This window comes from Tachyglossus aculeatus, chromosome 1 (assembly GCF_015852505.1).
Source record: "Tachyglossus aculeatus isolate mTacAcu1 chromosome 1, mTacAcu1.pri, whole genome shotgun sequence".
Taxonomy (NCBI): Eukaryota; Metazoa; Chordata; class Mammalia; order Monotremata; family Tachyglossidae; genus Tachyglossus; species Tachyglossus aculeatus.
The window spans coordinates 143,517,034-143,543,782 of record NC_052066.1 but is presented as its reverse complement, the minus strand read 5'-3'; the positions used below and the strand labels follow the sequence as shown (position 1 = coordinate 143,543,782).

General features: G+C 48.7%; 1 protein-coding gene across 1 annotated transcript in view; it reads left to right on the top strand.

The window, feature by feature from the left end:
• Window positions 1–14,211, top strand: part of LOC119927353 (inverted formin-2-like) — a 32,181-nt gene extending 17,970 nt beyond the window's left edge. Inside the window, exons 20-25 of the mRNA XM_038745968.1 lie at window positions 870–990; window positions 2,475–2,639; window positions 5,208–5,310; window positions 5,726–5,890; window positions 6,425–7,096; window positions 13,442–14,211. Of these exons, the coding sequence (XP_038601896.1) occupies window positions 870–990; window positions 2,475–2,639; window positions 5,208–5,310; window positions 5,726–5,890; window positions 6,425–7,096; window positions 13,442–13,470 (1,255 nt within the window). The 3' untranslated portion in view covers window positions 13,471–14,211. The remainder of the gene's footprint in view (window positions 1–869; window positions 991–2,474; window positions 2,640–5,207; window positions 5,311–5,725; window positions 5,891–6,424; window positions 7,097–13,441) is intronic.
• Window positions 14,212–26,749: the final 12,538 nt, after the last annotated feature.

The window sequence follows — 26,749 nt, the reverse complement described above, 5'->3', positions numbered from 1 at the left end:
CAAGGAACAGAGAAGGGATTTTGCCTCCATTTTGAAAAATGTGTTCATCATTTAAACATCTGCAGAGGTGGTGGGAGTGGAGTGGAATTTAATGTATGGAGTTTTAAAAGGCCTGGGATTCAAAAGCAGTTCCTGTGACAATGAGCCTTCCTCTTTTTGGTTTACCTTTCACTGGTCAATAATGGCCCAGGGATGTATTATTAGAATGTATTATTCATCCATTCAGGCTTCCCAGAAAGACGATGAGCTACAGTAGGTTACTAGAAGGAAAATCTGAGGATGCTAGATGCTCAAGAGAGGTTTGAGTAGATGAGCAGTCCCATTGGAGGGAGAGTCAGGGTTGGCGATGGGACAGTTAGGAGTGTTGAATGATATTTGCTGGGTCACTGGAAGGAGAGTCAGGGATAGAGTGGAAGAGTTATGGTGTTGGTTGTTCCATGCAGGCATGGAGGGAAAGCCAGAAATGATGAGGGGAGAGTTAGAGGTGTTGGATGATCCATGCTGGATCACTGGAAGGAGAGTCAGGGATGGAGAGAGGAGAGAAGGGATGTTGGATGCTGGGTCACTGGAGAGAGCATCCTGGAGGGAGTGGGGAGAGTCAGGGGTGTCGGATGGTTCATCCCTAGCCATGAGCTAGATGTTCAAGAAGAAAATCAGCACGTAGCTCCTCCAAGCACCCTAGGGAAGATGGATTGGGAGCTAAAGAAAGAGAGGGGAGATCACTCAAGGGCTGATGTAAGATCCAGCCAGGACAGCCTCCTGATTGACGGAGAGTAATGAATGCTACAACCCAGGCCCTCTTTCCCCCGGCTCACCCCTCCCGGACTTGAACCATGGCTCCCACTGCCCTCTGGGGCCATCCCTTTCAGGATCAACCTGGAGATCATCCGCTCCGAAGCCAATGCCAACCTGAAGAAACTTCTGGACACCGAGCGAAAGGTCGCAGCCTCTGCTGGGGACGTGAAGGAGCAGTATGAGGCATTGATTCAGGTGAGGACCCACACAGGGACCATAGAATCCAGTGGACCTCTACCATTGGGCCCTCAGGGGGTCAGAGGGGCTGACTCAGCTGGATCTTGGGAAGGACAGTCCCTTCCTCTTCCTCTCTCCCTGGGGGATTGTGTGGATAAGATGAGATCCACCTTGGCAAGTGACTTCACTTCTCTGTGCCTTGGGTCCCTCATCTGTAAAATGGGATTTAAGACTGTGAGCCACATGTGGGACAGGGAATTTATCCAACTTGATTTGATTGTAATAATAATAATGTTGGTATTTGTTAAGTGCTTACTACGTGCCAAGCACTGTTCTTAGCTCTAGAGGGGGATACAAGGTAATCAGGTTATCCCACGTGGGGCTCACAGTCTTCATCCCCATTTTACAGATGAGGTAACTGAGGCTCAGAGAAGTTAAGTGACTTGCCCAAAGTCACACAACTGACAAGTGGCAGAGTCGGGATTAGAACCCATGACCTCTGACTCCCAAGCCCACACTCTTTCCACTGAGCCATGCTGCTACTCTTTCCACCAGCGCTTAATGCAGTGTCTGCCACATAGTAAGCACTTAACAAATAGCACGATTATTATTATCATTATTGTTAGTTGCCATGTCAGAGCGCTTTGGGAGCTTGAGGTTAGGTGAGCTGACCCAGATCACACAGCAGGTATTCATGGCAGGGCCGGGACTGGAACTGAGACCCCTTAATTCCCAGTCTCGCTGCCCTCTTGTTAAGCCCAGGCAGCTCCTGGGACTGACCTGCTCTCCGCCCCTCCTTGACCCTGCTCCCTGGCAGATGAGAAACCTGGGTGGGGCCCAGAAACCCACTGGCGGGTTAAAGTTTTGTAGGGAGGGTGGCAGGGCTGACCATGGTCAGATCCCACTGTTCTAATCCCAGCTTCTCTACTTGTCTGCTTTGTGAACTTGGGCAAGCCACTTACATTGTCTGTGCCTCAGTTCCCTCATCCGTAAAATGGGGATTAAGACTGTGAGCCCTGTGTGGGATAGGGACTGTGTCCAACCCAATCATTTTGTATAATAATAATGATATTTGTTAAGCACTTACTATGTGCCAAGCACTGTTCTAAGTGCTGGGGTAGATACAAGGTAATCAGGGTGCCCCATGTGGGGCTCACAGTCATAATCCCCATTTTACGGATGAGGGAACTGAGGCACAGACAGTTTAAGTGACTTGCCCAAAGTCACACAGGTGATAAGTGGAGGAGCTGGAATTAGAACCCATGACCTCTGACTCCCAAGCCCGTGCTCTTTCCACTGAGCCACGCTGCTTCTCCTTTGAACAGTGCCTGGCCCAAAGTATGCACTTAACAAATACCATTATTATTATTAATTACTTAAATCCCATGAAGTAAATAAAAATAAAATAAATGAGGAGGAGGAGAAGGAGGAGAAGCCATGGGAGCCCATCGGGCATTCTCCTGGCATCTTTTTCTAATGCTGTGGGACCCACGGACCTGCAGGACAGCATTGTGGCCTCCAGAGAGCTGGAACAGGAGTTCAGCGCCATCGAGCAGAAGAAGGTGGAGCTGGCAGATTACCTGTGTGAAGACCCCAGCCAACTGTCTCTGGAAGACACCTTCACCACCATGAAGACATTCCGGGACCTCTTCATCAAGGCCCTGAAGGTAAGGAGGCGGGCGGAGAGAGGGAAGGGCCTGAAGACTAAGCGGAGCCCATCTGGGAGAACGTTAAAGCCAACCTATAGATTTAACTCCTCAGATTTTGGCAGGTAGCCAGCTGGACACAGAAATATCGTGGAAACCCTTAAAACTGATTTCAGTATCACTATCAACTGATTGTAGGGAGTATCTATTGTGCAGAATACTGGACTGAGCTCCTCTAATATCAATAACAATAATAACTGTGGTATTTGCTAAGCACTTACTATTTTCCAGGCACTATATTAAGCACTGGGGTAGACACAATCAAATCGGTTTGGACACAATCCCCATCCCACGTGGGGCTCACAGTCTTAATCCCCATTTTACAGATGAAGTAACTGAAGCACAGAGAAGTGAAGTGACTTGCCCAAGGTCACACAAGTGACAAGTGGTGGAGCCAGAATTAGAACCCAGGTCTTTCTGACTCCCAGCCCCATGGGTTCTACACCCTGCAAATGCTATGTTCAGGGATGTATTGAGTGCCTACTCTGCGCAGAGCACTCTATTGGATGAGAAGCAGCCTGGCTCAGTGGAAAGAGCACGGGCATTGGAGTCAGAGGTCATGGGTTCGAATCCCGGCTCCGCCACATGTCTGCTGTGTGATCTTGGGCAAGTCACTTAACTTCTCTGAGCTTCAGTTACCTCATCTATGAAATGGGATTACCGACTGTGAGCCCCACGTGGGATAGCTTGATCACCTTGTACCCCCCAGCGCTTAGAACAGTGCTTTGCACATAGTAAGTGCTTAACAAATGCTATTATTATTATTATTATTATTATGCCTGTTCAGTACAGAGTGCTTTATGGGTGCTTTTTGTGTGCTGAGCACTGTCCTGGGGGTTGACTGGCACAGAGTCCTGTTCTGAGCACTCATCGTGTGAAGAGCGCTGAATTGGGAGATCTTCAGAAGTGAAAGCTATGCTCCCTGTTCTCCAGGGGCTAGCAATCCACTGGGGAGAGACAAACAGGAGAAGTAATGGTATTTACTGAGTGCCTACCAAGGGCAGCACTCTTTACTAAGCCCTTCCCCCTCTAGAACATAAGCTCCTTGTGCACAAGGAATATGTCTACCAACTCTGTTGTATTGTACTCTCCCAAGTGCTTAGTACAGTGTGCTGCACATGATAAGCACTCAGTCAATGCAATTGCTTGATTGGGAAGGTACGAAGAACACATTCCGTGCCCACAAGAAGCTTGAATATGTCATAGTTGCAGAGAGTGAGAGTATGTATCAAGCATAACCTCAGGGAGAGTCATCAGTCAATAACCAATCAATCAATCAATCATATTTATTGAGCGCTTACTGTGTGCAGAGCACTGTACTGAGCGCTTGGAAAGTACAAGTTGGCAACATATAGAGACAGTTCCTACCCAACAGTGGGCTCACAGTCTAAAAGGGGGAGACAGAGAACAAAACCAAACATACTAACAAAATAAAATAAATAGAATAGATATGTACAAGTAAAATAAATAAATAGAGTAATAAATATGTACAAACATATATACATATATACAGGTGCTGTGGGGAAGGGAAGGAGGTAAGATGAGCGGGATGGAGAGGGGGACTAGGGGGAGAGGAAGGAAGGGGCTCAGTCTGGGAAGGCCTCCTGGAGGAGGTAATCGATAAGCCAGAAGATCCAACCACTCACAGCGGCTGAGACCAGAAGTGAGGCCGGTGACACGGAGCTGTCCCCCCATCCCCGCCCAGAGCCCCGAGGTCTGGGTACCTGAGGCTGGACCAGGCCCCTCTGTCCGCCTGTCTGCTGCTCATCTGTTCGTCTGTCTGTCCGTCCACCTGTTTGCCTGCCCAGCTGTCTGCCTGTCTGCCTGCCCAACCATCTGCCTACCTGCTGTCCACCTGTCCTCCTGTCTGCCTGGTCAACTGTCTGCCTGACTGCTGTCCACCAGTCCTCCTGTCTAAATCCCATTTCTTATACCTCAATTTTTCTTTTTGAGCTCCTTTGTTGATCACATGGATGGGATCGAAAGTTGATTCATTTTCGGTTTTTCCCAGTCTTAGTGCTGGTTTTGGATTTTGTTCATACTTCCTATTTCCTTTGTACTTGGTTTTTAAGCTAACCTATGGACCACTGCCACCAACTTTTCTAGACTGTGAGCCCATTGCTGGGTAGGGACCGTCTCTATATGTTGCTGACTTGTACTTCCCAGGCGCTTAGTATAGTGCTCTGCAGAGTAAGTGCTCAATAAATACGACTGAATGAATGAATGAATGGCCAACTCTCTGCCTATCTGTTGCCCACTAGTCCTCCTGTCCGCCTGGCCAATTGTCTGCCTGCCTACTGTCCACCAGTCCTCCTGTCTGCCTGTCCAACTCTCTGCCTCTCTGCTGTCCACCTGTCTACCTATCTAACCATCTGCCTGTCTGCTGTCCACCTGTCTGCCTGTCTACTGTCCATCTGTCTGCTGTCCTCCTGTCTTCCTGCCCAACAGCCTTCCTGTCTGGTGCCCACCAGTCCATCTTTCTGCCTGCCCAACTGTCTGCCTGCCTACTGTCCATCTGTCCACCTGCAGGAAAACAAGGATCGCAAGGAGCAGGCTGTGAAAGCCGAAAAACGGAAGAGGCAGCTTGCGGAAGAGGAGGCCAAGCGGCCCCGCGGGGAGAATGGGAAGATGGGTAAGCGGGTTTGGGAGCCATGCTTAAAGCCACAGACCCTGGGGAAGGTGTAGGACGGAACCTGAGGCCCTGGGGCCATAGAGGGATGGAGAGACTGGGATAGCTGTTTAGGAGGGAGGAAAGGATGGAGCGTGGTGGTGTGTCCAAAGGAGAATTACCCCAGGAAGCAGTAAGGGCCCCACCAGGAGACATTGGTTCCCCAAGAAGCAAGAGGGATTAAATTCAGCTGTTAGGAAGGACTTCCCAGAATGTGAGTTTAGGTGGTCTCTTCTCTGAAGGTCTTTCAATCCCTGAGTCTCATCCCCCGACCACAGCTGGAGGGGGTGGGGGGTTCCTTGTGGGGAGGCTGGAGAAATCCCAAGTCCAGCCTCCAGGGACCAGGAGGCAGATGGACAGGGCTCGTCTCCCTGACCAGCCCGGAAGGGAGTGGCGAAGCAGCCGGAGGAGGTGTGTGTCATCGACGCTCTGCTGGCCGACATCCGGAAGGGCTTCCAGCTGAGGAAGACGGCCAAGGGGAAAGGGGACCCAGAGGTCGGGCCCAGAGCCGCCTCTGCCGAAACCCGGAAGGGCCAGGAGCCTGGTGAGATGCCAACCCCCTGCTCTCCACTCTGTTCCTCACTCTTTTCTCACGTCCCACTGGCCACTGACCCCCGGGAGAGAAGCTGAGGCGGGGATGGATGTGGTTGTGGTGGGGAATGTCCCCCTTCCTGCTCTTTCTCTCCTCCTCATGGGTAGGGAAAGGGGATCCCGGGCTCCTGGGTGGTAATGAAGGGTGTCACTTTCCATGGAGTTGGCTCAGTGTGGCCGGAAGTAAGGGGGTCAGACCTTCCCGGGCCTCAGAACAGCCCCTGGCCCTCCAACTCCTGCCCCGAAACTCTCAAGAAGGGAGAAGCCAATGTTGGGGGGTTCAGGGGAAGGGAAGGCAGGGCTTTCCAGTGGTTGGTAGTGGGAGCGGATCTGTTGGAGTCCAGCATCCCCCCTGGAGGCTCTGGCAAGGCCCATCACATGTCGGGGAAGGGGAAGAGGCTGGCAGGGCTGGATTGCAGGCGCACGCATCTCACTGCAACAGGGGTCCATCCTCCCACTGACCCCCAGGTTTTGGATTCCCCTCCAGATGCAGTGGACAGCCCCAGTCAAGGAACCCCAGGGGCCACCGAGGGTGAAGCCAGCTCCCCGGACCAGGCGGGTGCCCCAGTGCCCAGCGGACACCCTGCGGCTGGGGACACTGGGGCATCCCATCCCCATGCACCCCCCTCAGAGAGACGCCCCTCCTGGTGCCAAATCGGGGACGACCCCCTCCCTGGTGAAGAGGATGAGGGTCCCACGGCCGGCCAGACGGGGAGGTCAGGCGGTCTGAGGTTTGTCCCGGCCGCGACCCCGGTGAAATTCTACAGCGACTACTCTCACACCTGTGGCAGTGAGGACAAGGCCGCAGGGCGTGGCGGAGAGGAGAAGAGCGGCCGAGCCCAGGGCCCGGAGGAAGAGCCCCAGCAGGCCCGGGCAGATGGCGCAGCCGAGAGCGGGGCTGCCCAAGGCCTGGGACCCCAGCCCCCCAAAGCCTTGGTGGAAGCGTTGGTGGCCGGCCCCATGCTGGGGGATCCCCTGGAGGACAGGGACGACGACACAGCTCAGGACTCGGTGTTGGACACGTCCTTGGACAGATCGTTCTCCGAGGAGACTGTCACTGACTCTTCGGGCTCGGCCACGCTCCCACGCTCTCAGGACCGGACGCAGAGAGAGAAGAGGAGGAGGAAGAAGAGGCCGTCCAAGAGTCATGAAGGTCACGGTGGGTTTCCTTCCCCTCCTTCCCCAATGATCACCCACCCCTGCCCCACGCCCAGTCCTAGATAGCATTCCTAGTATAGGCTGGGCACTTTCTGGGTGCAGAACACTGTATTGGGTATTTTCAGAGCACTGTTATACATCAATCAATCAATCAATCAATCGTATTTATTGAGCGCTTACTATGTGCAGAGCACTGTACTAAGCGCTTGGGAAGTACAAATTGGCATCACATAGAGACAGTCCCTACCCGATAGTGGGCTCACAGTCCAAAAGGGGGAGACAGAGAACAGAACCAAACATACCAACAAAATAAAATAAGTAGGATAGAAATGTACAAGTAAAATAAATAAATAAATAAATAAACAGAGTAATAAATATGTACAACCATATATACATATATACAGGTGCTGTGGGGAGGGGAAGGCGGTAAGGCGGGGGGATGGAGAGGGGGACGAGGGGGAGAGGAAAGAAGGGGCTCAATCTGGGAAGGCCTCCTGGAGGAGGTGAGCTCTCAGGAGGGCCTTGAAGGGAGGAAGAGAGCTAGCTTGGCGGATGGGCAGAGGGAGGGCATTCCAGGCCCGGGGGATGACGTGGGCCGGGGGTCGATGGCGGGACAGGCAAGAGCGAGGTACAGTGAGGAGATTAGTGGTGGAGGAGCGGAGGGTGCGGGCTGGGCAGTAGAAGGAGAGAAGGGAGGTGAGGTAGGAGGGGGCGAGGTGATGGAGAGCCTTGAAGCCCAGGGTGAGGAGTTTCTGCCTGATGCGCAGATTGATCGGTAGCCATTGGAGGTTTTTGAGGAGGGGAGTGATATGTCCAGAGCGTTTCTGGACAAAGATAATCCGGGCAGCAGCATGAAGTATGGATTGAAGTGGAGAGAGACACGAGGATGGGAGATCAGAGAGAAGGCTAGTGCAGTAGTCCAGACGGGATAGGATGAGAGCTTGAATTAGCAGGGTAGCGGTGAGTTTAGAGCATTGTACTGGGTGGCCTATAGGGTCTAGAGAACAATACCAAGTGCCTGTAGGGGACAAAGCACTGTACTGACTGTCCACTGAGGGTAGAGCACCCTACTGAGTGTCGGCTGGGGGCAGAGCAGTGTATGGTGTGCCTTCTGGGTGCAGAAGACTGTACTGAGTGCCCGCTGAGTGCAGAGCACTGTACCAAGTGCCTTCTGGTTGTAGAGCATTGTACCTAGTACCAAGTGCCTGCACATAACGTGGGGAGGGGCTGGCATGTACCTGAGTACTTAAGAGGTGTGTAGGTGACTGTGAGCCCGTTGTTGGGTAGGGACCGTCTCTATATGTTGCCAACTTGTACTTCTCAAGTGCTTAGTACAGTGCTCTGCACACAGTAAACACTCAATAAATATGATTGAATGAATGAATAGGTGGTGCAGTACAGAGGGAAATAGGGTGGGCAGAAGAGAGATTGTCCTCTCTTCCACAGTGCCCCTCCCTCCTGGGCAAAGAACAGAAAGTCCTGGACTTTTGAGCAGCGTCCTAGCCACCTCCACTACCTATGGTCGTCAGAGTCTGGGCGGAGCACTATAACGAGTGCCAGCTGGGTGCAAAGCATTGTACTAAGTTCCTGCTCAGCGAAGAGCACTGTGCTGAGTTCTTATCACATACACAGTGCTGCTTTAAGTCATGATCCCTACCCTCGAGGAATTTACAGCCTTTTATCAGTGGGGAGACAGTAGCCAGAGATTAACAAGTCTCAACCACTGGAGGAGTGAGAGGGGGGTTGATTAAATGCCCCGGAAATAGATAACTCCACAGCAGATGATGAGCAGTCCTGAGTTCCCGGAGGGGGTCACATGGCCTCCAGGAAGATGCGGCTTTCCATCAGGGAAGGACTCCTGGGGGAGGTGGCACTGTAGAAGGGCTCTGAGAGAGGGGATTGACAGGAGCAGGGAGTTTGGCAAGGCTGGTGGAGAGAGGGAAGGAGGGTCTTCCTGCGTGGGTCAAAAAACAACCCGGATTGGACAGCCCCTTGTTGTGTGTGCTCTGTGATAAGATGCTCTGTGTCTCTTTTATTCAAAAGCAGAGGAGGTCATTGACCCTGGAGATAATAAAACAAAAAGATTTTGTTCGGTTCAGTGAGGTAGGTGAACTCCAGAGATCGCTCCGTCTTGTCGACTAACCCGGGTGAAGGGACTCCGTGTGCTCAGCTCTCCTGCCGGGAACCATGTGAACTAATTCCCAGGCCTCCCCGGTGTTCTACGTCTGTTGTCCTTCTTCCTCCCCCCCCCTTCTTCTCCTCCTCCTCCAAGAGGATGCTCCCTCCCCCCCACACCCTGCAAGCCATCTGCCCCAAGAAACCAAATGCAAAATCGCCTGACCAGGTGGGCCAGAGGCCCCTGTTGGGCTAGCGGACTCTGCTCCCCCTCCCCATTTTCCTGGGAAGATGCATCATCGTCATCATCATTAACGATATTAATTGAGTGCTCCTTGTATGTAGAGCACTATATTAAGTTCTTGGAAGAGTACGATTCAACAGAATTGATAGACACAATCCCTGCCCACAGTGAGCTTACAGTCTAGAGGGGGAAACAGACATGAATACAAATAAATAATGCACCTCACCAAAGGAATTCTCAACCAGCCTCACTTTTGTCTCCACTGCCTTCCCAGCCCAGGCCAGAGGGATGGACCGGGGGACCTTCAGATAAGGGAGGGTCTGACTCCTGAGCTTCCCAAAACCCACAGACCCAATGGAACCCCCTCCTTCCTGGGAACCAATGGACTATCCCGTCTGGCCAGGTTGACCCGCCTGGCCTGTTGTCCAGTTCTGCTGAGCTGGTGGGGGCCAATCCCTTTGCTTCTGTGTCTTGAAGTTCTGCCCCCAAAACATCTCAGTCAATCGGTAGTATTTAATGAGTCCCTCCTGTAGGCAGAGCACTGTACTGAGCACTTGGGAAAGTTGATAGAATAGGCTCCCTCCCCTCACGAAGCTAACAGTCTACTGCTGGAGACAGACATTCAGATGACTCACAGATAGATACAACAGAAAACATAAATCTATATACATAAGGGCAGTGGCACGGGATGGGTTGGCGTGAGATCATAAGTACTTAATGGGTGAATAGATGGTGCAGTAAGGTGGGTAATTGAGTGGGCAGAAGAGAGATTGTCCTTTTTTTCATAGCTCCCCTCTTTTGCAAAGGACAGAAAATCCTGGGCGTTGTGGGGAGTGTCCAAACCACCTCCAAGAGTCAGAGTCCGTCATCTATGCTCCCATGTCTGTAGGAGGCTCCTTCCAACTACTGATCAAGCACAAGGGTCGGCCTCCCTCTCTCAGCGCCCAGAAAGACCCCTGTGTCCGAGGCCTCGGCTCATTCATCTGTGTCACTGATATGGTGAGGGTGAGGCAGAGGAAAGGATTAGTGACCCCCCCACACACAAACCTCCTTTATGAACCAGTGGAGCTATCCCAGGCCCTAGCAGTCCTCCAGGGACAGTGTGAAGGAACATGGTCAGCCCATGCTCAGGAACATGAACTGCCATGGTCAGCCCGTCTGGATGCCAAGACCCAGTACAAACTTCAGAGGAGAGCAGGTCACCCCCATCCAATGCTGGGACCCCCAAATTCACCCATCGACGGCCCTGGGGAAGGGAGGGATGTCGACAGCAAGCTTGTCGCTAGAGAAGCAGCTTGGCCTAGTGGCAGGAGCACAGGCTTGGGAGGCAGAGGACATGAGTTCTAATCCCGACTCCGCTACTTGTCTGCTGTGTGACCTCAGGAAAGTCACTAACTTCTCTGTTCTTCAGCTACCTCATCTGTAAAATGGGGATTAAGACTGCGAGCCCCATGTGGGACAACTTGATTACCTTGTACCTACTCCAGTGTTTAGAACAGTGCTTGGCACATAGTAAGCGCTTAACAAATACTATCATCATTATTATTATTATTAGACTACGAACTTGTTTCTAGACTATTAGCTCATTGTGGGCAGGATTGTGTCTGTTGTTATACTGTACTCTCCCAAGGGCTTATTACAGTGCTTCACACTCAAAGTAAGCACTCAATAAATACAATTGAATGAATGAATAACAGTAAACTGTATCTACCCCAGCGCTTAGTATAGTGCCTGGCTTATAGAAAATGCTTAACAAAATACCATAAAAACAAACAAGAAACAAAACAAAACAAAACTCTTGCTAAGTCCCAGTGCTGTGGGGTCAGAGTGGCTTTGATTTCTCCCTTTGAGAAACAGATGATGAATCCTCAGGAGTCTCAGGGGGCTAAGGAAAGGAAACAGTATCTGAGTAGACTCGAACTCAGAGCTCAGTCATTCTGGGCTCTAGGGAAGCGTCTGGGAGAAACTGAGGCCAAACATGTCTGCCCTCTATGTCCTAACGATCCTCTGACCCTTTGTTCCTTGGTTTCTAACCCAGTGCTTTGTGAACTATGTTCTCTGGGCTGCTTCTATGGTTCCTTGAATCCTTCTGCTCCCCACATGCTGCTGGGGGTCTTCCTTCAGGAACCGGGGGAATTCACTGTTTGGTCCATTCCCCCGGAACCAGCCCAGGAGCCAGAACCACAAGCCAACAGGACTCCTGGGCAGTGGGGTGATGATGAGGTTCAGGGGACTCCGGTAAGAAAGATCTCGACCCCTGCCCTACCAAAGTTACGGTTAGTGGTCGCAGTGCTTAGAGATCAGAACCCTGGCCCAGGAATCCAGGCCTGCCTCTCTTCCTGACCTGCCGGATGACCTTTGTTTTGTCACGTCCCGTCTCTGATCCTCCATTTCCCCACCTGGGAATCGGGAGAGTCTCTTGCTCCTGCTGAAGCCCCTCCTGCTCTCTTCAAGGCTCCACCAACAAACGTCAGAAGCTAGAGAAGATGGTAGGTGGGAGTCCGAAGGCCTCAGAAAAGGCTGGGGAACCCAGGGCATGGATAGCTTCCAACAGGCTCCCGTTTTCTAAGCCTTAAGAGTAGATAATCCTGATGCAATCCAGCTGTTACCAAGGTTTCCCAGAACCTAGTGCAGACCGCTCCCGAGTTGGGGGTTGCTCCCTGGAAGGAATTTCCCAGAGATAGGCAGGTTCCCAAGTTAGGAGATCAAAAGGAGAGCGTACACTCATGCATGCTCACAAACATGCACATTCACATCTCCACACTCCAACACATTCATACGTACCCACATTCCCTCGTGAATATTCACACTCGTACAAATTCAGTTGCACGTGCCTCCATTCATGCCCATGCAAACAGTCATGCTCACCCATTCTTTCACGAGCATCTGCCCACAAATCCATATACAGGCAGTCCTCATCTAAAAATATTTTAGATTAGGACTCATGCACTTAACAATATGTCTAAATTTACACTGTTTCAGCTTTACACACATCAGCTTCACCGTTGCAGCATCACTAGAGGGCACAAAAGCAACTGAGAGATGGAGAAATCATTTATAAAGTTTCCATGGGAACGGGTGGGGGTTATAGGAGGCAGGAGGGGCATAGAGAGGCTGGGGAGGCCAGTGAGTGGGGTTGGGGAAAGGTTATCTGGTCCCCAGGTAGATTCACCAAGGAGGGTCAAAGTAGAAACAGTGTGGCTTACTGGAAAGAGCACAGGCTTGGGAATCAGAGGTCGTGGGTTCTAATCCCAGCCCTGCCACTTGTCGGCTGTGTGACTTTGGTCAAGTCACTTAATTTCTTTGTGCCTCAGTTACCTCATCTGTAAAATGGGGATTAAGACTGTGAGCCCCATGTGGGACAACCTGATTACCTTGTATCTACCCCAGCGCTTAAAACAGTCACATAGTAAGTGTTTAACAAATACTATTATTATTATTACCTTAGTAGGACTACAAGAATACATCTAAATATAACTGATAGAGGACACGATTGAGGGTAATTTTGATCAAAACAGGGTATCCAACGTTGATTAAGGGAGCAATCTCCCATTCATTAACATTGTTCCTATGAGAAAATTGGTTCCAGTTTGCATTTACGTCTGAGGTGTGGTGTTCAGAAACTACATGTGTCGTAAATCTGAGGACCGCAGCCATTGAGTCACCCTGTCTCTCACACTCCCAGTCACATGCTCACATAGTAACACCCACTCACCCAGAAGAACTCATTCTGTGTGCCTTGGGCCTCGGACCAGACAGTGAGACAAATTTCTCGGCCCCCAAAATCGCCTACTTTTCTGTCTTGTTATGCTTGACTTCTTGAGTTGCTGGGATGATGGTGGTGGTGGAGGAGGAGGTGGTGGCGGTGGAGGAAGAGGTGGTGGTGGAGGAGGAGGAAAAGGAGGAAGAGGAGGAGAACGACGAAAGGTGAACTTGGGAAACACATTATTAATGTATTTTCCTTCTACCTGGCCTCTCTCCATACAGGTATCCGAACAAAGCCAAAAACCAAGTGACCAACAGTCCGAGAAAAGGTGCCCGGGGTGTCCATTCGGGTGTCGCCGCTCTGACCTGGACAGCCAGCTGACTCTAACTCCTACCCTCCCCACCTCGCTCGTTATCTCTTCTTGCCTGGTCCACCTTACCGTGCCATGCTGGACCGTGCTGGGCCATGCCAGATAAAGGAGCAGACTCCGTGCATCTTTCTGAAACTCCAGGACCCTGGCAGAGACTGGCATCTCTCCTATCTACCAGGAGAGAGGTGGTAGCTCAGAAGGATGGTTTGCACCCCACCAAACACACACTCCTCATTCAGCTCCGATCCCCCTGAGTCCAGCAACCCCCTGCATGGCCAGACCGCTGTCCTGCCCCGCGGCCGGCACCACGCTATATCCACCTTAGAGCATGCTTTTATAGGGAGCCTCCCCTCGTGAGTGGGGCAGTCCCGGGCGGAGAGCAGCAGCAGCCTCCGCAGCTCAAGAGTCAGAGCTTTCTCTGTGGAAATAGTTGTCAGCACTTTCTCTGTGAAAACGGGGGTGGGAGTGGGACAAGGGTCTGTCTGTCTGTTTGTCCATCTGGGCGGTCATTATCTGTGCCCCTCGGGCTGGTAGGGATGGGGCTGGGGCTGTTACAGGTGGGGTTGAGGCTGGTAGAGATGGAGCTAGGCCTGTGGAGATTGGCCTGGGGCTGGTAATAATAATAATAATAATGGCATTTATTAAGTGCTTACTATGTGCAAAGCACTGTTCTAAGCGCTGGAGAGGTTACAAGGTGATCAGGTTGTCCCACGGGGGGGCTCACAGTCTTCATCCCCATTTTACAGATGAGGTAACCAAGGCACAGAAAAGTGAACTGACTTGCCCAAAGTCACACAGCTGACAAATGGTGGAGTTGGGATTTGAACCCATGACCTCTGACTCCAAAGCCCAGGCTCTTTTCCACTGAGCCACGCTGATGGGGCTGGGGTTGGTAAAGTTGTGTCTGGGACTGGTAGAGACGGGGCTGGGGTTGGTAGAGTCAGGCCTGGGGCTGGTAGAGATGGGCTTGGGGCTGGAAGAGACAGGGCTGGGGCTGGTAGAGACGGGGCTGAGGCTGATAGAGATGGTGCTGATGAGTTCCTGGCATTGTACCACCCATGAGGAGGATTTGGTGGTGGAGGTGAAGCTGGCCAGAGCTGGATCCATCGATCTCCTTGGGTCGAAACCATTGCCTAACATCCCGGTCGGTTGTAAACACTGGGCAGGTCCGCTGTGGACCGTGTTTTAACTGGTCCGCTGAACTGGGAAATGGTAAAGTGAAGTGGAGTCTGGGGAAGGAGGAAGGAAGTCAAATCGAATTGGAAGAGAGAGAGAGAAAGAAAGAGAAAAAAGGAAGAGAGAAAGAGAAAGAAAGAGAAATAGAAAGAAAGAGGTGCATCCCACCAGATACCACTGCCAGAGGTCCTAGAGCACTGGATGGAGACCCACAGTCCAAGGTCTAGTCAGATTAGAAGCAGGATGGCATAGTGGCTAGTCCATGGGCCTGGGAGTCAAAAGGTCATGGGTTCTAATCACGGCTCCGCCGCATGTCTGCTGTGTGACCTTGGGCAAGTAATTTGAGTTCTCTGGGCCTCAGTTCCCTTAACTGTAAAATGGGGATTGAGACTGTGAAGAACAGTGCTTGGCACATAGTAAGAGCTTAATAAGTACCATAATTGTTAGGGAAGAACGGACTTCTGGAGTAGGGCCAGGGGTGGTGAAGGGTGGAGCAATAGATTCCATGGTCTCTAGGCAGGGCCTGGATGAGGCCATCCTCCCCATGGAGAGGATTTCTCGCCAGCCTGCTTCCCTGGGGCTTGCATGGATTTAACATGAAAGAGGTGTGTGCCCATTACACATTATGAAAGGTGAGCCTTCAGGTTACTTCTTTTTGTCACCAGGAGGTGATGGTAACTACCGCTGAAGGTTCCTGCTGCAGCACACCCCGGGCGGGACAGTGGGACCCAGCCGGGAATTGGGGTCACCCGGGGTGAAGCGTAAAAAACGATCCTTCCACGGCCCTGTCCTTCCCGCTTTGAGATCTGATGTTGTGTCTACTTGTTGCTTGCGGTGCGGGTTGTTTTTACGGCACTTTAACAGAATAAACATCTGCACTCCCCTCTCACCTCCCCGCACCCTGCTGCTGCCTGGTGTGTCTAGTGGAAAAGTCCTCGAGAAGGCCCCCAGGATAGAGTTAGAGAGAGGATATGAGATTCATTCATTCATTCAATTGTATTTATTGAGAGCTTATAGTGTGCAGAGCACTGTACAAAGTGCTTGGGAAGTACAAATTGGTAACATATACAGACGGTCCCTACCCAACAAAAGTCTCACAAGATTCAGAGGAGACAGGGTTGACTTTTGCAAAATGATAAAAGGTGAGTTTGTGGCAAACTCAGAATTGTTGTTCAATACTAACGAAGGCATTTGTTAAGCACTTATACTGTGTGCCTGGCACTGTACTAGGCGCTGGAGTGGATACAAGCAAATTGGGTTGGGTACAGTCTCTTAATAATGATAATAGTAATAATTATAATGGCATTTATTAAGCGCTTACTGTGTGCAAAGCACTGTTCTAAGCGCTGGGGAGATTACAAGGTGATCATGTTGACCCACGTGGGGCTCACAATCTCAATCCCCCTTTTACAGATGAGGGAACAGAGGGCCAGAGAAGTGAAGTGACTTGCCCAAGGTCACACAGCAGACTAGTGGCTCAGCCAGGATTAGAACCTATGACCTTCTGGCTCTCAGGCCCACACTCCATCCGCTACACCATGCTGATTTGGAGAGTCTCTTGAGTAAAAGATTCAGGATGAGGGTTTAGAGAAAAAGAGGTTTTAGATAATATTCATACCCTTAATAGAAATCCCCTTGGATCAGACCAGCAGCCTACCCACTTCAAGACTCTGCTTCAGAAAGGAGCACTAGTACAATTGCAGAAATTGCAAGCTAGTTGCCTTCCTGAACAACCACCTACAGGGATAGAAGTCCCTAGCCTATATTCTTCCTCTAACTCTAACCCTAGCCCGAACCTAACCCTAACCCAAAACCTCAGTCAACTCCTAACCTAAATTCTATCCCTAACCCTCATTCTAACCCTAACCCTAATCTCACCACAATGCTACCCCTCAGCCTACACCTAACCATAGGCCTAACCCAATCCTTATCCCTATGTCGCTCTAAACTTAAGCCTAACATCACCGCCAAATCTGTCCCTCAGCCTACCCTTAACCAAAGCCCCACACCGATCCCTCACTATATACCTACCCGGAACCTTTCCCCAAACCTTAACCCTAACCCTAAGTAAGTGATTTCTTCTCAACATCCTACATGGTCTTAGCAAGGATTTAGATTTCTGAATTTAGAACTCCAAAGGTTTAGCATTCCAAAATCATTTTTCCAGGAACTTGCTACAGTGAGAAATTACCCCTGTAAATTAATCTTCCTCATGTTTATTTTCTGTGACCTGAGTGCAGAAACTCCCCCCAAAATTTCTGAAGTCAGATACCAGGGATATAAATGAATAAATCCAGAAATCTCCAAGAGAATAATTGCTAGCAATGGAGGCTAAGCCAACTTTAGACAAGCTCTGTATCAAGCCAGGAACATTTTAACATTTCCCTCTCCTCCCACAACCTCCCAATTAGGATGCCATGAGTTCATTCTTCAATAATTGCATGAAGCTTTTGTTGACTCTCAGAGCAGAGCTCTCCCTCATCTGGACCTTACTGATTGGTGTAGATTGTCTATGTTCATGACCGCATCCATGAAACAAACAACTTTTAAAATTTCCCTCATTCTGGATGTCTCGCTTGGACAGATAATTTAAGGTCATTCCAATAGCATCTCTGGATAGAAGCCACAACTGAAATTTAAAGAATACTTACATGAAGAGAATAGGACCTGCCTTTATAGCAAACCCATACACTGCAGAAAATAGGCACAACTGCCATGGATTACTCTGTCCTTTAATAACAAATCATGTTGTTAATAATCATTTTTTCCAATTAGATTTCTGTTTCTTTCCAAAGTTAGCACTTTTAGTGACTAATATAACAGAAGCATAGCACTGAGATTGATTCACTGCAGTATTTGATGTCTGAGTAAATTTAAAGAAGCTACAGAAGTGGCATCCCAAAAATAGAGTCCAGAGATCATATTATATGAGCAAAATGTGAATATATTGTAGCCGATATATCCTCACTGTAACTTTATACTATCCAGATGAAGTTTTGGAAATTGGTGACACTGATGTTAAAAGGACATGCAATATTCATGGGGTTTTTTTTACAGGAAACAAGAAGCAGTTGAAAATACAACGGGTTTTTACTTGCAAAGTATGTGCTTTCTAGTTGCTGGGGTTTTTTTCCATAGGCCCTACTTAATTTTCATTCCTTTTTTTTTTTTTTTGAAGGGGACAATTCATTTTCATTTCAATTTGGTTTTGTCCCTAGAGGCCAAAACTAAGATCACATTCTGTTGGTAAAACCTAATAGTAGCATTCTTAATCCAATTAAATGACACATTTCTGCAATGATAAAAAATGCATTGTTTGAGGCTGTGTTTACCCCCCCGCTTCCTCCAACAGTTATTACAATGATAGTGCCTAGTGGACCAAAGGATGAATTCCATGGCCTCACCTTGCCAAAGCTCTTCTTTGACTCCAACCCTCATTAGGTGTGACTCACAAATTTAGTAAAGGTGAAGATTCAGAGGGAAATACAAGAATAAATATTTCATGTTAGACTGGCAAGTGATAATGAATGAAGTTCTCACAAAAGCATTAGGATTAACAGACATCAGGATAAAACTTCTTTCCATGGGCTTTATCTTCCTCTTTCTCTGGGAAGAGCCTCTGTTCTGAGAAAAGACAAACTATATTTTGAATAGTCTAGTCTTTTGACACAGGAGCTAGTGTCCGTGCATGAAATTATTTTCATGAACTTATGTGTAAAATAACATAATAGAAGGTCTATATAAAGCATCTTAGAATGCAAACTCGTGGACAAAAGGGACCCCAACTATATTTTAAAAAGTACCAAGGGAAGCAAATACATACAAAGCAAGAACGATTTTGTGGATTTTAAAGAATTTAAGCCCTTTTTGTATTATGTTGCCAGGGTTAAAGTAAAAGAACATGCTTAAGTGAAATTGTTCTTTGTGAACGAAAGGCATGTTCAAATATCAAAGCAGACTTTCAAATATTTAAACATCATCTCTGATCACCAATTAAGGATTTGGGCGTTCATCATCTTATGTATTAAAAACCAAAGATAGATCCCCTTCTAAAAAAATGTAAAAACCTCTGCACCCTCTCGATGACTTTCTGTACTGTCTTCAAACACACGCATATCTCTCATAGCCAAAAAAACCCTTCACTGTACCTTACTGCATCATCCACCTATCATCACATCTCCCTCCTCCCATTCCTATCCAAAGTCTTCGAATAAGTTGTATTTTACTTCTACCTCCAACTCCCTGCTTGACCTTTTCTGAACTGATTTCAGTTCACTAGGACTGCTCTCTTAGAGATCACCAAGAGAAGCGGTGTTGCCTAGTGGATAAAGCACAGGCCCGGGAGTCCTAAGGACCTGGCTTCTAATCCTGGCTCTACTGCCTGTCTGCTAGGTGACCTTGGCAAGTCACTTCACTTCTCTGTGCCTCAGTTACCTCATCTGTAAAATGGGGATTAAGACTGTGTCCAACCTGGCAACCCAGTACCTACTCAGTGCCTAGTGCAGTGCCTGGCACATAGCAAGCGCTTAATAAATACAATTTTAAAAAACCACTCAAGATTAGTCCCTTTTCCTGGAAATACCTAACCTTTTACCATTTCCTCTTCTGGCTTTCCTCCTACCTCTATGACCTTTCTCAATTTCTTTTACCATCTTTTCCTCAGCCTCCCACCTGGAAATTTATCTTTCCCAAGGCTTTAACTATCACCACTGGGTGGATAACTCCCGATTCTACCATACCAGTCTTGTGTTCTGCTTCTTTTCCATCTCACTTTGTCTCATGCCTCCAGGATAATTCTATCCAGATGTCCTACGGGCACCTGAAGCTGAATATGGAACTCATCCTCCCTCCCAAACTCCTCCACCATCATTCTGACTTTGAAGCCTGTGACCTTGGGATTTTCCTTCATTCCTCCCTCTCTTTCAGTTTCAATCTGTCTTCAAATCCCGTGAGTTCTTCTTCTACAACCTTTCCAGAATCTGCCCCTTCCTCTCAATCTAAATGACCACCATGCTGGTCCTGGCTTGATGCCTACAAAAGCTTCCTCGCTGGCCGGATCATTTTTCTAATTTTTTCTGTTCTTCAAACTTCTTCCCTTTGTATCAAGCAGAAACCCCAACCAGTAGCTTTAAGCACTCCATCAGCTGTCTCCCTTTTACACTTCCTTTCCCACTCCTCCCCAACTTGCAAGCTTTGTTTCTCTCAAGCCAGCCTACCCACAAAGTCTCATTCTCATCTCTCCCACCATCAGCTTCTTGCTTATTCCCTCATTTCTGACTGAAAATCCCTTTCCCTTCACATCCAGTAGACCACTGCTCTCCCTACCTTCAAAATCCTTATAAAATCATCCTTCAGGAAGGTTTTCTCATCTCCCCACCCTAAGTTCCAGCTGCCATTTCTGAGCCACCTCAGCACTTGACACCCTTCTCACAGCACTTTCATTCACATCTTCATACCCTGTCACCTCCTCTTGTCTGTAATTAATTGTCTGTCTTCCCTGTTATTTTGGAAGCTCTCTGTGGGCTGGCATCATGTCTTCCAAATTCTATTGTAACCCACTTGCTTTACACACAGTAGGTGCTTAATAAATACTATTGATTGATTACTCATTCTTAATCAGGGAATTAGCTGGATGCTAAACCCATAAGAGTGGGGCTGTCTGGGTGTGCAGATTGGATTACTAAGAGGGACAGGCAGCAGTTGAGTGGAATGCAAAGTTGTGGTTCATGACATTTTATAAAGGGTGGAATGCCTGGGAGGGGCAATGTGGGTTTCACTTTAATTAGAAGGATGCCCAGCTGGGGAGAGTGAGGTAGTCACAGGGGCTGGGAGAGGGAGAGGAGAGGTAATTTAACCTGTGGAGAGGCAGAGTTGTCCTCTATTATTAGGCTCAATCAATCAGTCGTATTTAGTGAGTGCTTACTGTATGCAGAGCACTGTACAAGTACACGATAACAGAGTTGGTAGACACATTCCTTGCCCACAACAAGCTTACAGACTAGAGAGGGAAGCAGACATCGGTACAAATAAATAGATAAATACCGCTTTATAGGTGCCACCTCTTGGTTTTCCAGGGAGTTAATAAATGCTAGTTTTACTCTTTGTAGCTAATCTGTTCCTATTTTGATGCCTTTGTTTCTCTCTGGAGCTGACATTTTTCATGGTTGATAGAACAGCTGCAAGGTGGCAAAGAGTTCCAAGAAAAGGAAATAAATCTGTGCTTCCTGTTCCTCACCAGCTAAACAAATATAGAAGTCTGTGTCTGTTACCTTGTGTTATTTCAACCCAATTAGACAGCCTTGGGGAAATATATTGTATGGCTTTGTAAGTCAGTCACTCTTGACTACCAAACTATGAATACAAAGGAGGGTTTTTTTTTTCCATCTCTTACAAGCTTTTCACAGTATTAACATGAAAGTACAATAGTGGAAAAGTTGATTTGACTGAGATTTCTAACCTGTCACCTAAGAGGTGCCTAAAATTGGGTCTTGTCAACAAGATAGTGAATCAACATTTGGGGAAGGAGCTAACTTATTAATGTGAAAATAGTACTAATAATGATATTTATTAAGTGCTTACTATGTGCCAGACATTGTTTTAAGCACTGGGGTAGATACAAGATCTACACTGGGGTTGGACACAGTCCACGTCCCACATAGGACTCACAGTCTTAATCCCCATTTTACAGATGAGGGAACTGAGTCCCAGGGAAGTGAAGTGATTTGCCAAAGGTCACACAGCAGACAAGTGGTGGAGCCAGGATTAGAATAATAATAATAATAATAATGATATTTGTTAAGCGCTTACTATGTGCCAAGCACTGTTCTAAGCACTATGGTAGATACAAAGTTATCAGGTTGTCCCACATGGGGCTCACAGTCTTAATCCCCATTTTACAGATGAGGTAACTGAGGCACATGAAGTTAAGTGACTTGCCCAGAGTCACACAGGGGACAGGTGGTGGAGCAGGGATTAGAACCCAGGTCCTTCTGACTCCCAAGCCATGTTCTATCCATTAGGCCAAGGAACAAGCTGTGTCCTACGATACTTTCCATAAAAGCCACGAGTTATGCCTGCAGTCATAACGAGGTTATAACTGGTCTTCCTTGAGTCATGTTACCTCCCAGCTGTCTAATGCAATGGCCCCTCCCCAGGAAAGGCCAAAGTTTTAGCACTTCCCCTTGGCCCCAGTTGAGGGGTGGCATCTGGGATGAGGAGAGTGGCTGCCCCCACCTTTCATGAGACTCTCCCTGGATTAGGGAACTGTATCCTTGGACTGCTCCACCGACAGAGAATTGGCCCATTCATTCATTCAGTCATTCAGTCATTCCTTGTCATATTTATTGAGAGCTTACTGTGCGCAGAGCACTGTACTAAGCACTTGCGAAGTACAAGTTGGCAACATATAGAGATGGTCCCTACCCAAGAACGGGCTCACAGTCTAGAAGGGGGAGACATACAACAAAACAAAACATGTGGACAGGTGTCAAATCACCAGAATAAATAAAAATAAAGCTAGATCAATCAATCAATCAATCAATCGTATTTATTGAGCGCTTACTATGTGCAGAGCACTGTACTAAGCGCTTGGGAAGTACAAATTGGCATCACATAGAGACAGTCCCTACCCAACAGTGGGCTCACAGTCTAAAAGGGGGAGACAGAGAACAGAACCAAACATACCAACAAAATAAAATAAGTAGGATAGAAGTGTACAAGTAAAATAAATAAATAAATAAATAGAGTAATAAATATGTACAACCATATATACATATATACAGGTGCTGTGGGGAAGGGAAGGAGGTAAGACGGGGGGATGGAGAGGGGGACGAGGGGGAGAGGAAAGAAGGGGCTCAGTCTGGGAAGGCCTCCTGGAGGAGGTGAGCTCTCAGCAGGGCCTTGAAGGGAGGAAGAGAGCTAGCTTGGCAGATGGGCAGAGGGAGGGCATTCCAGGCCCGGGGGATGACGTGGGCCGGGGGTCGATGGCGGGACAGGCGAGAGCGAGGTACAGTGAGGAGATTAGTGGTGGAGGAGCGGAGGGTGCGGGCTGGGCAGTAGAAGGAGAGAAGGGAGGTGAGGTAGGAGGGGGCGAGGTGATGGACAGCCTTGAAGCCCAGGGTGAGGAGTTTCTGCTTGATGCGCAGATTGATCGGTAGCCATTGGAGGTTTTTGAGGAGGGGAGTAATATGTCCAGAGCGTTTCTGGACAAAGATAATCCGGGCAGCAGCATGAAGTATGGATTGAAGTGGAGAGAGACACGAGGATGGGAGATCAGAGAGAAGGCTAGTGCAGTAGTCCAGACGGGATAGGATGAGAGCTTGAATGAGCAGGGTAGCGGTTTGGATGGAGAGGAAAGGGCGGATCTTGGCAATGTTGCGGAGCTGAGACCGGCAGGTTTTGGTGACGGCTTGGATGTGAGGGGTGAATGAGAGAGCGGAGTCGAGGATGACACCAAGGTTGCGGGCTTGTGAGACGGGAAGGATGGTAGTGCCGTCAACAGAGATGGGAAAGTCAGGGAGAGGACAAGGTTTGGGAGGGAAGACAAGGAGCTCAGTCTTCGACATGTTGAGCTTTAGGTGGCGGGCGGACATCCAGATGGAGATGTCCTGAAGGCAGGAGGAGATGCGAGCCTGGAGGGAGGGGGAGAGAGCAGGGGCAGAGATGTAGATCTGGGTGTCATCAGCGTAGAGATGATAGTTGAAGCCATGGGAGCGAATGAGGTCACCAAGGGAGTGAGTGTATATTGAGAACAGAAGGGGACCAAGCACTGAACCTTGGGGAACCCCCACAGTAAGAGGATGGGAGGGGGAGGAGGAGCCTGCAAAAGAGACTGAGAAAGAACGACCGGAGAGATAAGAGGAGAACCAGGAGAGGACGGAGTCTGTGAAGCCAAGGTCAGATAACGTGTTGAGGAGAAGGGGGTGGTCCACAGTGTCGAAGGCAGCTGAGAGGTCTGGTAGGAGGGAAATGGGAAGATAACTAGAAGGTGAGGTGGGGTCAAGAGAGGGTTTTTTTAACATGGTTTTTTAACATTTTAATGATGCACATCATTAACAAAATAAATAGAATAGTAAATATGTACAAATAAAATAAATAGAGTAATAAATCTGTACAGACATATATACAGGTGCTGTGGGGAGGGGAAGGAGGTAGGGCAGAGGGGATGGGGAGGAGGAGAGGAAAAAGGGGGCTCAGTCTGGGAAGGCCTCCTGGAGGAGGTGAGCTCTTTGGTCCTGACAGCCTTATAGAAGATCATCATCATCATCATCATCAATCGTATTTATTGAGCGCTTACTATGTGCAGAGCACTGTACTAAGCGCTTGGGAAGTACAAATTGGCAACATATAGAGACAGTCCCTACCCAACAGCGGGCTCACAGTCTAAAAGGGGGAGACAGAGAACAAAACCAAACATACTAACAAAATAAAATAAATAGAATAGATATGTACAAATAAAATAAATAAATAAATAGAGTAAAAAATATGTACAAACATATATACATATATACAGGTGCTGTGGGGAAGAGAAGGAGGTAAGATGGGGGGATGGAGAGGGGGATGAGGGGGAGAGGAAGGAAGGGGCTCAGTCTGGGAAGGCCTCCTGGAGGAGGTGAGCTCTCAGCAGGGCCTTGAAGGGAGGAAGAGAGCTAGCTTGGCGGATGGGCAGAGGGAGGACATTCCAGGCCCGGGGGATGACGTGGGCTGGGGGTTGATGGTGGGACAGGCGAGAGCGAGGTACGGTGAGGAGGTCAGCGGTGGAGGAGCGGAGGGTGCGGACTGGGCTGTAGAAGGAGAGAAGGGAGGTGAGGTAGGAGGGGGCGAGGTGATGAAGAGCCTTGAAGCCCAGGGAGAGGAGTTTCTGCCTGATGCGCAGATTGATTGGTAGCCACTGGAGATTTTTGAGGAGGGGAGTGATATGCCCAGAGCATTTCTGGACAAAGATAATCCGGGCAGCAGCATGAAGTATGGATTGAAGTGGAGAGAGACACAAGGATGGGAGATCAGAGAGAAGGCTGATGCAGTAGTCCAGACGAGATAGGATGAGAGCTTGAATGAGCAGGGTAGCGGTAGGGATGGAGAGGAAAGGGCGGATCTTGGCAATGTTGTGGAGCTGAGACCGGCAGGTTTTGGTCACGGCTTGGATGTGAGGGGTGAATGAGAGAGCGGAGTCGAGGATGACACCAAGGTTGCGGGCTTGTGAGACGGGAAGGATGGTAGTGCCGTCCACAGAGATGGGAAAGTCAGGGAGAGGGCAAGGTTTGGGAGGGAAGACAAGGTGAAGACAAGAGAAGATGAAGCCCAAGCATCACACATGACCCATTTTTTTCCCATGACCATGCTAGCTGGGTGCAGATCAAAAATGCAAAGGAAGAGGGAGAGGAAAAAAATCTCTCTGGCTCCAAACAACATGGTGCCCATAGTTTGTGAGCATCTGCAAGCTCTGATAATATTGCCAAGAATATCTCTCTCCCAGTCTGGACTTTCTTTCCATAACCACAGGTTGTCACTGTCCCCCTTTGTCACCCTTCCTAATTCTCTGTTGCTAAACAATGCATTTTCTGCCTCTCCCACATATTTTCCTTTCCACCTACACAGACATCTTACAATCTAAGTGCTGTAGCTACGTCCCTTCTTTACTATGCTACATCTCTTTCCTGAATGATTCATCTTCATAAGATGTCATTCTGCTCACCTAGCTGTCATCTTCACAAACCTCCAATTGCTGCTCATCTCCCTCTTTATTCTTTCATTCATCCATTCAATTGTATTTATTGAGCACTTACTGTGTGCAGAGCACTGAACTAAGTGCTTGGGAAGTACAAATCGGCAACATATAGATACGGTCTTTACCCAACAGCGGGCTCACAGTTTAGAAGTGGGAGGCAGATAACAACAAAAAAGAAGTAGACAGGTGTCAATACTGTCAGAATAAATGGAATTATAGCTATATACACATCATTAATAAAATGAATAGAGTAATAGATATGTACAAATATACACAAGTGCTGTGGGGAGGGGAAGGGGCCAGGGCAAAGGGAGGGAGTGGGGGTGATGGGGAGGGGAGGAGGAGCAGAAGAAAGGGGAAGCTCAGTCTGGGAAGGCCTCCTGGAGGAGGTGAGCTCTCAGTAGGACTTTGAAGGGAGGAAGAGAGCTAGTTTGGCAGATGTGTGGAGGGAGGGCATTCCAGGCCCGGGGTAGGATGTGGGCCAGGGGCCGACAGCGGGACAAGCAAGAACGAGGCACAGTTAGGAGGTTAGCGGCAGAGGAGCAGAGTGTGCGGGCTGGGCTGTAGAAGGAGCGAAGGGAGGTGAGGTAGGAAGGGGCAAGGTGATGGAGAGCTTTGAAGCCGATAGGAGTTTTTGCTTCATGTGAAGGTTGATAGGCAACCACTGGAGATTTTTGAAGAGGAGAGTGACATGCCCAGAGCGTTTCTGTACAAAGATAATCTGGGCAGCAGAGTGAAGAATAGACTGAAGCGGGGAGAGACAGAAGGATGGGAGATCAGAAAGGAGGCCGATGCAGTAATTTATTAATTACTGCATAATTAATTAAACGTATTATTTATTAATTTATTAAGCATAACATCATTCATTCATTCAGTCGTATTTATTAAGTGCTTACTGTGTGCAGAGCACTGTACTAAGCACTTGGGAAGTACAAGTTGGCAACAGAGACAGTCCCTACCCAACAATGGGCTCACAGTCTAGAATGGGGAGACAGACAACAAAATAAAACATGTGGACAGGTGTCAAGTCATCAGAATAAATAGAAGTAAAGCTAGATGCACATCATTAACAAAATAAATAGAATAGTAAATATGTACAAGTAAAATAAATAGAGTAATAAATCTGTACAAGTATACATGCAGGTGCTGTGGGGAGGGGAAGGAGGTAGGACAGAGGGGATGGGGAGGGGGAGAGGATAAAGGGGGCTCAGTCTGGGAAGGCCTCCTGGAGGAGGTGAGCTCTCAGTAGGGCTTTGAAGGTAGGAAGAAAGCTAGCTTGGTGGATGTGCGGAGGGAGGGCATTCCAGGCCAGGGAGA